The sequence below is a fragment of the Hippocampus guttulatus genome, chromosome 14 (genome assembly GCF_054856545.1).
Source record: "Hippocampus guttulatus isolate MCC_2025c chromosome 14, RoL_Hgut_1.0, whole genome shotgun sequence".
NCBI lineage: Eukaryota > Metazoa > Chordata > Actinopteri > Syngnathiformes > Syngnathidae > Hippocampus > Hippocampus guttulatus.
In genome coordinates, this window is record NC_141274.1 from 12837696 (window position 1) to 12853614 (window position 15919).

The 15919-nt window shown below is 42.1% G+C and overlaps 1 protein-coding gene across 2 annotated transcripts in view; it reads right to left on the reverse strand.

The window, feature by feature from the left end:
• Positions 1 to 335: 335 nt before the first annotated feature.
• Positions 336 to 15919, reverse strand: part of tnr (tenascin R (restrictin, janusin)) — a 105457-nt gene continuing 89873 nt past the window's right edge. For both annotated transcript variants that reach the window (XM_086129726.1, XM_086129725.1), the window contains 7 exons: positions 13426 to 13556; positions 11883 to 12015; positions 11298 to 11449; positions 11078 to 11174; positions 5703 to 5864; positions 5090 to 5253; positions 336 to 3159 (listed from right to left, as the gene is read on the reverse strand). In XM_086129726.1, coding sequence (XP_085985852.1) covers positions 3040 to 3159; positions 5090 to 5253; positions 5703 to 5864; positions 11078 to 11174; positions 11298 to 11449; positions 11883 to 12015; positions 13426 to 13556 — 959 coding nt within the window. In that variant the 3' untranslated portion in view covers positions 336 to 3039. The remainder of the gene's footprint in view (positions 3160 to 5089; positions 5254 to 5702; positions 5865 to 11077; positions 11175 to 11297; positions 11450 to 11882; positions 12016 to 13425; positions 13557 to 15919) is intronic.

Consider the following 15919-nt stretch of genomic DNA (forward strand, 5'->3'; position numbering starts at 1 on the left):
CTGACACTTGCATGCATAATTAGCGAATCATTTGAATACACTGTGATTAAAGAGTGACTGCCTCAAAGTGCTGAATGCAGAGCTTTGGTGTTATTTCATAAGACTGAAACACTTAGCCGCTGCATGCATGAGTGTCTTTCAGTCATGTGCAGGAAACGTCTTGAACAGGAAGCTGTTTAAAAAAAAAAAATGTTCGTCACCAAATACAATACAAAGACAATACCTGCACTGAAGGTTGCGGCAGCATCATGCTTTGGGCCTCATGAAATGAACCTGAGGCCTTAGTCAAGGTGGAAAGCACTTGTTTATATTCCAAGTAAAATTGAAACAGGAAATTGACTATTTGAATATTTTATTAATATGTAGAAAATGTATTATAAAAGGAACTATATCGTACACGTTTATGTCAAACTAGAGCTAAATTTTGACAGCAATATCCAAGGGTATCCAACAACAAATCCCAAGTTTTCAGCATGTATCAGATCTTTTTTTTTCTTACCCAACAGGCAGCAGTACATTGAGCCAACCTTTTGCATTTACATGGCGACATTTCAAATTTGCTTAAGGTACAGTGTCACACTTTAGTACAAAAGTACACCTGCAAAAGTAAACCATGAGTGTTGATATAGTGACGAGGACATTTTCTTTTGAACCACTTTTACAGTCACCTGAAACGAAATGAAGCCACATCTTGACATTGCAAAAAAAAAAAAAAAAAAAAGTTTATTTTATTTTATTTTTTTAAACTGCCTTGTTTTAGTAGCGAGAAACTTCAAATGAAGATTCAGGAATACTCATTTGTTAACTTTAGTGTCTCTTGAACTGAAATGGGCGAGGAATTACAAATTGGTACTGTGATCGTTACAAACAGATTGTCGGCGAACTTCAGAGTAACCTTAATGATCTCAAATACAGCATTCACCTTTTGTACTAAATCCCAAGTAATCCGAAAGGTAAAAAGTCTGACGTGACGTAACATCCCTCATATTTCAAAGCACATTCAATGTTCCCTTTTGTTCCTCAAGACGCCCAGAGACAAACTCCGCCTAAGTGGTTAATGCAAGAAGAACACTACAAGATGACCTACTCTAGCGGCGATCACGATCCAAGATGGCACAAGCATTAACAGAACCCCGGGAAATGTCGCTACCAACTATTTCAACAAGTAACTTGAACCCGGATCGGCAAATGTGACGTAATAAAGACAAGTGGAACTGCGATGTAGTGGGCATGCAGCGTTGTCGGTAACAACGGGAATCTGTTTTTTTTTTGGCATTCGTCTGATTCTAAAAGACGAGATATCTTCATGGCTACACGAGTACATGATAAATGAAGAGGTTGAGTCTATGCTGGCATCAAAATTGGAGGAAGTTGAGAGTATGAGGTCAGGTTGCAACTTTAAAGGGGGACATATTCTGCAAAACTGTTTAATTTGGCGGATAAAAATAGTGGGAACCCATTAAGTGTGAAATTAAACAACAACGGATAACTCAATATTTTGTGGGCTGTTAGTGAGGTGTGGTTGGTTTATATAATTTGACCCATGAGGTTTCCTTTTTTTTTTTTAAATGTTGGTGGCAACCCTCCCACCCCCTCCAACTTTATGGTTTTTTTTTTTCCAGTGTGCCCCACATTGCCTCACGGCCATCCCACTGGGGTATGTTTGGGGTATTTTGATGTATGCATCAAACACTAATTGTGAATAAGATGCATCATGCGTCCTTTTTTAAAGGTTCACGTGAACAATTTGTGCAAGCACAAGCGCAGACCGAACCCCATTATTTGTATGCTTGTGGTTTTTGACGGGACTGGCTTCTATCTGTTCCCATTTCTTCGTATGGTTCGCAATCTTTGGTATTCAAACCATCACTATGACGAGATACAACGCACACTGCTTGAAACTAAACTAAAAAAATGCAACAACTACGGAAATTACGTTCAATGAACCCAGAAAAAAAAAAGATTAATATATTGATCATGAACACAAATACTGTATATTGCAACGGATGAGTCCGACGTGAGAGAATGTTTGTGAATCTGAATGTCCGACTTGAATGCTCCCATCTCTTGAGCCTCTTTCACGCAGAAATCTCCCAAAACATGAACCGAAAAAGTTCATGTACATTTTCAACAGAATACGGCAAGTCAGGACACCTAAAAAGGTTTGCCGCTGAAATGATCCAATTTCACACCAATGATTCTTCAATTACGACAAGTAATGTGTCTTTGTCCGGCTTTCTATGCCGGTGACGTACGTATTTTTGCACGAATCTCGTCCTGGTTCTGAAACGGTGGAATAACGCTGGCACAACTTTGCTCCAACATTTTTCTTTGATGACACAGAAGCCAACCTGGAAATAAAGAGTGTCAAAGAGGCCCGCGTTGTCCTTTTTACACAAATGTAATCATGAAAAGGCATCAAATCAAATGGGACGGACCTTTGCCACAATGTCAGTTATAAAAATATATTTATATATCTTACAGTAACGGCCTTTAGCGTTGTTGTTAAAAGTGTTATTGTTAGTGGCTAAAATAACGCATCCTGGTTATTGTTTCTGCTGGGGTTTTTTTTTTTTTTACAGAAAGCAGAAGAATTGTCATTCAAAGAGCGAAATAAATTACATACAGTTTTCTTTATCTCCCGGGAGGAAGGACAGCAGGGAAAGACGGTTCTACGTGGATGCGAGGCGGAGACAAACAGAGGTCGGACGATGTTTTCCTTTGATGCTCGCTGCTATGAATCAGATTGCCAACCACTTGCTGCTTCATTAAAACAATTAAAATAAAAATCGGCAAACAAAAAAAAAAAGAAATCCTGACTATTTTCGTTATTTACAACATCAACAACAACAACAAAAAAAGGACAGATTTTTCATCATTCCTTTTGGATCAAATCTTTTTTTTTTTTTTTTTTTTTACTTTCAACTGCCAAACGAAAATGGAAAGGACGACTGAGAACGACGAGCATCATCATCAAAACGGTCGCCCGAGCTCAATCGGTCTCTGCCTCTCAATTAGGAGGGCGCTCATGCAGGCAACCTATACGGGCGCCGACCGCCTCCTCTTGCTGCTGATGCTGCGGAAGTTGAACGGCCGCATCTTCATCTCCACGAAGGGAATGGAGAACTCGTGTCCCTTCCAGTGGTACCAGTTAATTCCCTGCAAGGATAAGCAAGAGAGATTTTGAGAAAGGTGCGTGCGGCGGACAAGGTTGAAGGACTGTGGAGGCGGGGTCATGTTTCATTTTAAGACATCCACACTTTGCATTATATCTCAAGCGTGTCCTTAATGGGCGGGTCCAAAAAAAAAAAATCTCTGTACGATAATATGTTCTGTGCAACCCCATTAATCTCAACACGGTATTCTGATTAAAATTGCGTTTGCGGAATATGAATTGACGTGTTCACTGCCAGCCATTTTCAGATGCTGCCACATGAAAAAGTAAAAGAAATATATGAATACGTACCTGGGATTCAAAGTTAGGATTCTTAAACGCCAAAAAAAATATGCCACTGGCAGTAAATGAGTCCAGCAGAAAAATCCACCGTTATGATCCATCTGAGCGGTCGGCCATTTTGCCTTGTGGTACCACGAGCTGATGACTGAAAATGACATCACAGTGCTCCTCTTGCGACCGTCACATGACCAAACCCAGAAAACAGGTGAGCTGTGACGCTCATCAAAATATTCACTTTGCAAATGAGGGAAAGTTTCACAGTTTTTCTTTCTTTTAATAATCTTCATCCTGCAGCTTCCATGTGGCTCCTTCGTTTCTCAAAAGGACAGCGGGAAAGCTAACAAGGCAGGCTGTAACGCTCTAGAGGCTTTGCCACTTGGCATGACGCAGCCTCGGCACAAGGCTCAAAGATATCAGTAGCTTGAAAGGAGGACCAGCCCAGCCCTACACCCCCCCCCCTCCCTCGCCTCCGACACACACACACACGCTCGCACACACGCAAAGAGTCGCTGTGATAAACTGTGGCCTTTTTCCCTCCACATAATTCACCTGCCTGCTCCAGGATGAATTCAATCATTTCCAAGCGTGCAATGCCCCCGGGGGGACCGCGGCAGACAGTTTGGATCGATAAATATCACGTCTCATAATGGGCGGACAACTGCTGGAGTAGTTTCGGTCCTTGGGAAGTGTGACCTTTTATTAGAGCTCCAACGGCAGGCCAATCAGTGAAGCCAGCGCAGGGATTCAATCTGATTCACTTACTTAATTAGCCCCCGAGGAGACATTAGGAGTGCGTCGGACCCCGTCTCTTTAAGTGGACAAAACACACTCGCACGCGCGCACACACACGCGTACAAGGCTGTGAAGCGCTTGGTAACTTGCTCAAGGGCACTTTGATGGAGGATGCCTAGTCCGGAGAGATTGAATCTTTCACTTTCCATCGCTGACCCATTTGGGCGGCAAGTCACATTTTCTCTTGCTTTCATCAAAAGGACCCACTCCATAAAGTACAATCTAAAGAAAGGACATTGCAAAGCATAACTACTGGTTATTAACTTTGCTGGCAGGGTATGATTTGGTTTTTTATGCAATTAAATGAACTACAGGAACAACTACAGACTGTCTTGCAGACGTATGACACAATCGATAATCAAAAACAACGCACATAATAAGATCATGTATCAAATAGAATAAAAGGCTTTTGGGGGCATTTCAAATCCTGTTTTGAGGGATCAACGTTCAGCAAGTTGCTACCTGATGAATGGAAATAAATTTGTTCACTGTGATTGATTGATTGACCAATTTTGCCATTTTTATTACACTGACGAGCAGCAATAGAAATTCCGCCACCTTGGACTAAGCAACTTATTTGTTCTACCGAAGCAAACCTGGCTGCACATCAGCATCGTGAAAGAAGTTGATTTGAATTCAAAGCTTCCACACTTCATCTGACAGACTGCCTCTGTGCTGCTCTTTTGGTTAGGAAGAGTTCAAATGGGCACAGTGGTGTCAACGAGAGTGTCTTAACTGAGATCATGACAATGAATACTGTTTTTCGGTTTTGTTTCCCCAAATGGGTTTCGTTCAAGTGGACGACGCAGCACTATTTATGGATTTCTCTCTTGGACTGACCTGACTGTGTCTGGACTCGCCGTACTTCCCGTTGAGGTTGGCTCGATGGCAATTCTTGTACCACCACGCTCCTTTGTAGGACAAGGCACAGTTAGTGACAGCTATGTCGTTGTCTCGGTCTTTAGTGGAGAAAGGCCGTCCCTGATGGTAGCTCAGAGAGTCGCCTACGTTTCAAAAGGGGGGAAAAGAGAAAGCGAGAGACAGCGGGGTGACATGTTAGTTGCTATGGCTGCATAGAACGCCAACACGCTGCGCTGCGGGCAAAGAGAAGTATAAAAACAGACCGGATTAGACTCCTAAGGATGAAATGACGATTGTGGTTGAGTCGGACAAAACGTCGAAAAAAAAAAAGTCAAAATAAACAGTGTCCTCGGATGCGTACAATTCAATCGGAAAAGAAATTGGACTTCAAAGCAGAACGGAGAACGGAACATCCTGAGCAGGAGGCGGGGGTACACCCCGAGTTGGTTGCCGGACAATCGCAGTAGATATCGAGTTCTACATAATAAATGCAATTGCTGCGCCAATGCTTTCTTGTTTGCGCTAACACCGAAAGCATGTTTAGTGGAAGGCTGCAAACACTCTCGTGTCAATCTAATATCCGAGCACTTACCGGCGGTGCCGTTGTACTCTCCTATCCTGAGCTTGTACAGGTTCCTGGCATCTCCGAGGGAGAATTTATCATAATTGGCGTAGACAGACTCCTGCCCATCCTTCATGTCGATCCTCAGCTCGTAGCGGCCTTGAGCGGAGACCCGCTGGATGTTGTCCAAACCTGCACAACAAGAACAAAACATTGCAAGGGGCCACCGTTCACATTTGTTTGACTTTTGAAAAACTGCAACGTCATAGCTTTCTGTTGAGGGTGGTGGAGTGAAATGAGAACTTTTATGGATTCCGGCACTTAAGTGTCATTCATGTGACATGTTCACAAAACTCTGACATGGGCAAAAAAACGGTTATGGAAATCATTTTTGCTTTTTTTTTTTTTTTTGACCAGGTTGTCACATTCTCAGCCAGCAGCCCCTTTTTGCGAGCAAAGTCATGCATGATGATCATATGTTTTTCTCACGTTTCATTTTATTTTCTTATTTTTGTCAAGAAACATGGGTAGAAACATGATACTGAAAACAGAACAAGGCCTAGCGCCACCAGTCATGATGAGGGCAGTCAAAGAGAGGGAATTTAAATAAGTCCATCCAGAGCACTGTCAAGGCTTCCGATATATAAATTACAGAACACAATCTCTGTCACGAGGCAATGTCAAAAAACAGCTCGTTTTAGTGAGGAGAGAGTGTCGGCTGTCGGAATATATCAGCCATGGTCTTGTTCTTTATGTTGCTATAAACAGTAGGCCGGCCGCGGTTCGTTGAAATATATTTTGGATTTGTCTATGCACATTCAAATATCAGTCTGACAAACAACCGAATTGTGTGTTACAACCATTGTGGTGCCATTTGTTGTCACAATGTCTTTAGTTTTGAATTGACTATTTATTCATTTCGCCCCCAAAAATTCAACATTAGAAGATAAACATTTCGAGCCAGCGGCTTAAGCTTCAATTAAATGTTTTGATCATGAGCAAGTCACACGAGAGTAAAAAGACAACCAACCCCGACAGCCACTTGAAAAAAAAAAAATATGCGGAGGAACAAATGATCAACTGCAATATCGCACTGTAATGTATCGCAGCCTTTTTTTTTCTTCAGCTGCTAACCTACGTGGTGTGTTGGGTGAGTTACACTGGCAAGGAAACCCAAATGCGAGACCTTGCGTCGCTTTTGAAAATATATTGTCCAGTTCGGTATCTCCGGAAAGGATTTAGGTGTAACGGGTGATAAGGCGCCGTGTTGACCTGAGAGATCAGAATGCCTCTGCTACGCAACTGCAAAAAAAAAAAAAAAAGTGAAGATGCCACCATCTACAAGCAGCGTCTCAACTGGACTTTTCCCAGATACAATCGCGCACCGCCAAAGCCTCGGCTGATAAGGACGTGCAATTCTGCTGTAATACGTCAGCGGGAAGCAAATCTAATCTCCGGTACAAGTCCAAGGCACTTGAGGTGACAGGGAGATGGGGTGGGAAAAAAAACCTGTTGTAGTAATGAAGGTGGAATAGAACGTTCGCTCGTTAATTTGCATGGCATAACATCGCTGCATTATCAGCCTATAAAAATGTCTTCCATGAATAGTTTCACTGCATGAGTCCCTGCTCTATTCCAAACGCGCGCCGCCATTTAAAAAGGCATTTTGGGCACACGAATGAGTCCTCTTCCTATAACATTAGCAGTAAAATCACCTTGTCACCTTTTATTATCATCATTGCACACTTGCAGGAAAAAGGGCGAGGAATCTAAAGAGAAAGCAATGAAGATAGGATTGTAATTAGAATAAGCGTGGTTCCTCTGGGTTATTACATTGTGAACATGACAAAAAGGAAGAGGGACGGCACTGGACCAGCCTCATTGGTGGCCAATTGCAAAATACAATACGTAACAATGAAGCTTAATCTGCATATTCTTGACCTCGGGCCAATTAAGTGTTTCTTTCAGTGACTACAGTTCTATAATTGTATATCACGGTTCTGCATGCGTTTGAGTAGATTACTGTACAGCAAATGGCCGTCCACGGCAATCTGCATAAGAGGTAGTGAAGGTCAATGGACTTTGCGATTCCGTCTCTTTTGTCTGAAAATGAGGGGCTATTTAACATGAGGACAGTATTACGGGGCAAACATCATTTTACGTGATTGTAACCTGAGAAGTAGCGGTGAGAGAACGGCTAACCGTGAAGAGTCCTTATGTCTGTTGAAAGTCATAAAAGGCTAATTTCTTCTACGTTCAGTATGTTTCCTCGATGCGAGTTTCGTAAAATTGTTTTACTTCACTCCGATGCGTGTGCCTTGGCAGTAGCATACATGTATAGAGACACGCGCAAAAGAAGACCTTCAAACCTGTCTCAGCAAGTTGCAGTCATGCTAGTCACGTTTCACAAAGGTTAAAAAATTGAAATGCCAGTGTGTATTGTTGTACTGTCTGTTGACGATGTGGTTTTAACACCACTGATGCTGTTCGTCAGCCAGTCAACAGGGTTGACATTGTTAGCATTAAGCTAGCGGTCGTTTGTGTAAGGCAAAGCTATGTGGTGGTTCCAAATCGAAATGTAATTCTCTTTATGTTGAATTTGACAGTCAACTTCAACTGGGAATGACAATTAAAGCTGGAAGCCTCTTTTTTGTGAATTCTGTTATGATGCTCATGTCCGCCTAATTTTGTGTCAGTTGCTAAAACTGATGTTAGGGGCTAATTTTTCCCCTACTTTCCACAGACTGCGAAGTGAGCTTTGGGCATCGTACCATAAATACATATACATTTTACCAGTATATGCGTGATTGTACAAAATGAATAGGTTTTCAAGACAATATAAATACCGGTATATACAGTATATACCGGTATATATATATATTTTTCTGCATGGACGCTCACTTTTCCCTTCCCCACACTATGCGAGAAGCATGAGCAAGATCCAGTCAAAAATGACATAAGAAGAAAGCTCGTTGTTATGACAGCACACATAAATATCTACTGGTACGTCCTCGGTCATTTATTACACGCATTGGCGCTCGAATCACATAAAAGATATCACGCGATCTATCCATGGTGACTTTTGATAAATTTGGACCTCACAGAGAAAATCTAAAAGTCTCTTGGGGCTTTCTCACAGCAAGCTGTCCCGACAGAGATGACCTTTTGTGGACTCAAAAGAAGCAGGGAGTCCATATTTGACAAGTGTTTCTGTCATGCAATCCTTATGAGTCAAAATAATACTTCTCCCAGTCTGAATCTTAAGTGGCACAATGGAGCTTTTGTTGTCACCTGCATACGGTGGTGCCTTTTGGAGATTTTTTTTTTCCATATTAAGAGCCGTCGTTTGGATGATGTATTGCTTTGACTTGCAAGCAAAGAAAAATTGAGATACGAGCGCTGTATGTTTGCAAAAATCTCAAATCCCTTCACAAGAACCAAGGGTTTGGCAGACAGTAAACAATTGTTAACAATAATTTTTTTTAAAATGGTTTCATAGTGTTTATTGCCACTCGCAGTTCATGTTTAGCATCAAACTAAACCTAAAGTGAAAAGAATTTCATGTGTTTTATCAACAACCACAATATTTTGCCTTTGAAGAGTACATTTAGCTTACTGCTGACAAGCGGCAAAGAACTGGAAAACACCGTAGCATCAGTGTTACGGTGTTATAACCCATTAAGCAACAAATATTTAAACAAAACCAGTAGGCAGACAATATAAGGACATTCACAGGCCTATCCTCTATGTGCTTGGTGAAAAATTACTGTTATGACTACAGCTTACCGGGACACTGTGACCGTCTCCATGTGTATCCTGTATGAGACTGCCCCCATGTGGCCACGGCACCCACACCAGAAGGAGCAGCACATTGCCCGATGAGCCGATGCAAAAACTGTTGAATTCTTTGCATTGCATTTCATTATCTTATCACTGTACGTTATTATAAAGTACAATATGATCGAGTGCAATTTTCCAGAAGGCTGAACCGGATTAATGGCGTGGCGTGGGGACGGTTGCTTACAATGAAGCAAAGAGCCTCTCGACATCCTGAGGTGACATTAGGCTGCTTTTAAAAGAAAGAAGTGCTGGAAGGCTGAAAACAGGGAAAGTACTGTAAGTCTTTGAACTCCAAATGGTCTTGAGTCCTGCAGTGCACTCAAGGGGACATGCAGGCTTTTAGGTTCGAATGCAGACACACTTAATGTCCTGATTTGAAATAAATAAATAAATAAATAAGGCCAAAATGTTGGCAGCTGGGAAAGAAATGTCATCTGCTATTTGCTAATAAGAAGACAGCTTCACTTTGGTTCTTTTCTTGTGCGCCATTTCTACATAACATCAGCAAACCACCGCTCTGGCAGGTAATAGCTCCACTTTGCTGGATAACCTGCAAATAAATGATTGATTCATACCTGCAGACAGTGATGATGCGCTATCATTTCCTTTTGAGATAGAACGTTAAGACCTTCTTTTAAAAAAGCCTGTAATGCTGAATAAAAGGTATCGCAGATTGCTCAAAATCTGGGATTGATGTAAAAATGACACCTGACTGCATGCTTCTCACTAATGGACGGACGGCTGCCTGAACCCTTTTGTATCATGATGCTAAAAAAGTCAGCAGTGAGCATTGTAGTGGAGTGATAATATAATATAAAACTCCCCGTGGTTGTATTTAATTTGTCTAATCAAGAAGCTTTAAAAAAAAACAACAACAAAAAAAACCCAAAACAAATTTTCTTCCTCTCAAGTTCTTAATGAAATATTCATGTAATAATCTCCTTTAATCATCTGCAGCAAAACAACTGCACAAAAAATGTGGCGTTTTGAGGAAGGTAACTCATTTGCACATTTAGTCATGAATATGATTATTGTTTCATAATGAGTGGTGGTGGTGGAGGGAGGAGGGGCATCAAAACAGTGAGGATGTTTTGCTGGTTTTCCTTTTCAGGATGTTGGGGCGGTGAGATTACAAATACTCAAAGTATAAAAGAAAGTCTTTGCCTTCGTGTTACACAAAGCCAGAATGTACCTTTTATATTTGAAATAATCACGATCATTTCATTGTTATTAATCTTCCACGAATAACTCCTTTTCCATAAAAATACGTGTACTGAAGGAGCCCCCCAAAAAATGCATCTTATCCTTGAGAAATTATGGTACGTTTTAGGACTAGAACCGTTACCTCCGTTTTGATGAACACTTGGGCCTACTAGACTACTCAATTTAATTGTCAATCGTGGTGTGAAAGTCGACTAGTTTTTGTGGTGGTACACCAATATTGCCAATCCTAAATATTCTTAAGGAGGCATCCGTTTTCATTCAAATCGAGGGTATTATATAGTATTTGACCAAATACAGTATATGTTTCTTGACCATTTGTGATTCAGCCCCGTGAGCCTTACCTAACCAGAATTCATCCTCCAGGTTTCCAAAGCCGACCCGGTAGTCGCTCCATTTCCTGGAAAAATCAGTCAGGCCATTCTGACGTCGTTGAAACACCTGAAAAAAAAAACAGTGATAACAGGCAACAGATATACATATACAGTACATATACATACACAGTACATATACATGCTCGGTGTCAGTAAATGTGTGATGGAACCGATCTGGGTAAGGTCTTACAATCCAGCCTCCTTCGTCCGTGCTCATGTCACAGTACACCTGCACGCCCTGGCTGGGGTCCCTGTTGATGTAAATGGTGTAGACGCCGCTCAGCGTCTCGCCGTTCAGCAGGTGCTGGGCGCAATTTTGAGGCGTCGCAAACAACCGACTCCCTGTAGACGAGCAGAGGAGGAGGAGGAGCAATGTCATACTTGAGAGGATTGGAGCTTTTACCGCATACAGTACATGCATGGCACCTGGAAATAAGTATCGGCTTAGAGGGAAATAAGGATTTTACAGCCCCCCCACCACCACCACACGCACCCCTAAAGCTGCACTTAAGATGCTTTGTACTAAAACTGGATCAAGTGTAATGTGACGTGAAGTAGCACACTGATATGGAAGTTATAACTGTTCCTTAAAACACCATTTGTATAGTTAAAATAGGCTTTAGGATAATGCGCTTGAGCCAGGGAACGAATTTCATTTGCCTCCATAGTGCAGTCATACATTTTATTGATTTTTTGCGACCTAGGAGGACCCACAAAATCACCTCATGTTAAATCATGAATGCGTTTGTACGTTTGCATGTCAGCGAGCGTGTACCTGTGGTGAAGGTAGTGGAGATGACAGCGCTGGTGTCCAGACCCCTTGCCGCCTGCAGCTTGACGGTGAACTCTGTGGTCTCGGGAAGCCCCTCCAGGCGAATCCAAGTGTCCTCTGCGTCGAGAATCAGCTCCTAGCGGACAAGAACACATGGACGAGTTTTTCGCACATGTGAGACAATAGACATTGAAGCAGACGTAGGTTGGTTTTAACATCTCCATTACGCTGTGCCAAAACACCAAAATTGGAGTGGTCCAGAGAAGCCTTCCAGGTATTTTTCTTCTGTAGCAAAACAGAAAAGTGTTTGCCAAAGAAACTCTGGGACACTACAGAAGAAAAGTTATGTTTAAAAAGAAAAACAAGTACCCTCTGGCAACTTTTTTATGCAGAAGTTGAGCCGGTAAAAAGTTGTTATGGGGCTGACCACACCATGATGAGAGGTGCTAGCCACTAGCTAGCTTGCGAGCTAACAGGCTTCTTCAACTCCTTTTCACCAGGGGACGAACGGACACTTACGTAGGATGTAAATAACATCAAGCTGTTCTGTAAACTGGCAACTCTAAAACTGGTGACTGCACACTCTAGTGGTAGAAATTGATCTCGTAATAATAACTCACAGTTGCCCCGAATAACCGCTCGAGAAAGCAAATGAAGGTGCTCAAGATTACGAGCTGGATGTCGTGATGTAGCTTGTTATTGTGTTTATTTGTGCTATAGAAACTTATTGGATTCTTCCCCACATTTGGAAGAGGCCCGATTCCAAAATGACGATATTCGCATTTGGGGGAATTGTGTGATTTGAAGCAGCCAATGTAAACGTAGCAATACAGTTTTACACATCAAATATGAAGAAGCACAAATCAATTATTTAACGTGTTTTGAAACGCAATAAATATCACACATTTCCCGGCAATGTGTCCGTGTGAATTATGCAGGGGAGCAGCTGGTAAATTGTGTCTCTCTTCCGTCTCCAAGGACACCGACGGTTTTTAGGGTCAAGACAAGACATTTACTGCAGGCGAAAGCGAGGATGATATAAAGCCTTACAAGCATAGTGGTGATTTTGTAGGTGTGGTTTACTTCGCATTCGGTCAAATGCCCGGCAGACGTGTGCTTGTCCTTGTGAACCAAAAGGTGAGGAGTTATCTTTCCAAGGCAGCGCATAAAAACGCAGGGCCATTACAATCTATTATGCGCTGTATATGTTAATCAGATAAGCCACTGTTTCTAATGATAGCAATTTAAAATCTCTGAGGCAAAGGAGCCGCGATATTATTCAATTTGTAGCCAAAATACATTTCGAATACGTGTAAGACCTTGTAGAAAAGGGCACTTCAAATTGGAAAACACTTGATGTCGAACTGCCAGGCATTTTTTAAATTCTCATCACATCAGTTTAATTCCAACACAAGGCGTCATTCATTTCCAAAGCGGATGACCACATGGATGACTTAAAAAAAAAATACATTTTCCGTTGTTACCATGGGAAGATGAGGACAAAACATTTTTTTGGAAAAGTAACCCAAGTATGAGTGATGCTTACTTTACGGTTGCCGTCGGCAGACTTGTAGGTGAGCATGTAGTTGTCGATTTCAGAGATGGGCGGTTGCCAGGAGATGAGAGCGCTGCGGTGATTCACTTCGCTGGCTGTCAAGTTCAGAGGGGCGTCCATAGCTGTCCAAAACACAAGAATAGACAAACCATTTGAGCGCTTTCACTTAGTGATGCCTGGCTTGAAGTGCAGTCAATTCTTGTGAAGACATCGTGATCGGTTTGGTTCGAAAAGGCCAAGTCACTGAAGAAAAATAGTTTCACGACTAACTTACATGATTCTACGCTAAAGTTGAATTGATGATTGTGTTGCTTTTCAAGTCAGAAGACAATACAAATTGAAATTTCCAAAGCTCAAAGTCAGGTGCCCGTCTGATCCACGCCTTGTTCGTAAGAAAACGTGCGCGACTCATTCGCCAGATGCACCAGACGATACCATCGGCGGCAATAAAACAGTCGGAGCAGCTGCAGCGAGCAAATGTCACCTCGCGGGCTGTAAATGAATACCCTGGAAATGAGACACGGCGGGGTAACGTTTGACTGAGCCATCGCTGTGTCATTGACGGATAATTGCTTACAAAAAGCTTCAAAGAGATGAGCGGGCTAAACACGTGCTGTAAGGGAAAAAAAAACTTTTCTGGGTTACACGAAGACTTTTTCCAGGATGTTCTTTCCACAAAGAGCTGCGATTTAGAGACGCAGCACTGACCCTTGTCTAGCTTGACCCAAGCCGCTTCTTGTTAAATGTACAAGATGTAGCCCGGTACCGCTGACGGGAGCACTCTTCTAGTTTTGTTTTTCTTTTTTTAGACTTCTTCAACTGCAAGAGTACCGGTAAGTCTGTAAATGAATTTGAAGGATGAGGCCACATCAAACTTCACACGCGTGACAACACTTTTGCTTGTTTAATCGGATTAACAGGATACTGCCTTGGCTTTGACTCAAAGCAGTCAAAACATTTCTACTTATTTTATGCAGTCACTGATGAGTTGTGTCGACAACCTGCAAAAATGAATCAAATGGGGGTCGGGGGGGGCATATTAGGGAAACGTGCCTTTTTAATATTCTGCCGTTCTCTGGATTGCCTGCCCTGCCCTTTAAATGTGATGTTAAACATCCAGGCAAATATTTTAAATCTGCCCAACCCCCCCTCCCAAATTGTAGTACAATACAGTTCATGTAAGAACGAGTGTCTTTTTTTTTCTGATGACAGAACTGAGCATCACTAACTTTGTGAAAGGCAGAATGTGGGTGTGTTAGATCAGAGATTCTCTGAGTTATTGTGCGGGTATCACAAGTGGAACTAGGAGAAATGCCGAAGTACAGTTCAGTTGAACGATTTGATTGAACCTTTATGTGCAATACATTTTACCAACCAAGACTGAAAACGTTTATTTTTTTTAAAAATGTTCTGGTGCTACGGTACTTGGTGTAAAGAGTTTTGAGAACCACAACAGTATGATGATTGCCATGAACAATGGAGAACGGAAATGACAAATCAATAATAATGTGTCTGGTAGGTGAGTACATTTTCCAGCATAAACAAAGGAATACAAGTCTCCCAAGCAATTTCTAGCCGATTACGAACACCCCCGCAGGATTGCAGATAGCGGAGCAGCAGGACCACTTTCCGCATTAGCTTAAAATTCATCACATCCTGAAAAGCAAACGGGTGGGTGATTGTCAAGCCCACCAGAGTTTTACCGCAGATTACATCACATCGCATGGCGGTACATTCTGACTTTGCCGACACTGCTTTACATAAGACGCTGTGACAGTGCCACAATTTTGCCTCGCTTTCACCACTTTACATCACCTGTGTTTTGGTAACCAACAATGGCGGTGACCGGCTACAACAAAGGTGGGCAAACTACGGCCCGCGGGCCGAATCCGGCCAGTCGGTCCTTTTAATCCGGCCCGCAGAAGGTCGGTCCACAATTAAGGTTCGATGTAAATGATTGCATTCATTTCAATTGGAATTGTAATGACAGGCATTTCACCGCCAGGTGGTGCATTGACTTGAAGTTGCAGAACACAGGGAGGGGGGGGCGGGATCTTTTCGACCACCTAGGACCTCTGTATCGCTCTACTTCTACTGGTCTGATCACAACCCATCTGCAGAAATGCACAGGCTAAAATAGGTCATCAACAACACTGTCGTCATTTTAAAAAAGTATATTAATACAGTACTTTCATGCTTTTGTTCTGTTGATGTTTGATATGGACTGTCAACAAATGCAGTTTATTTTTTTTAATGTACCATAGCTCGTGCTGACCTGGCCCTTCTGTCAAATTTTAAAAGTCAATGCGGCCCCCGAGCCAAAAAGTTTGCCCACCCCTGGGCTACAACCTCATTTTCCTTCGTGACAGAAAGAAGATGACTTGAAAATATGTTTTTGGATCAGCTTTTCGCAACTTTTATTGAGCATGCACATACGGATCTTACATGAGGAAAATCTTGGTGAATACAAAATTTTTCTGTTGTT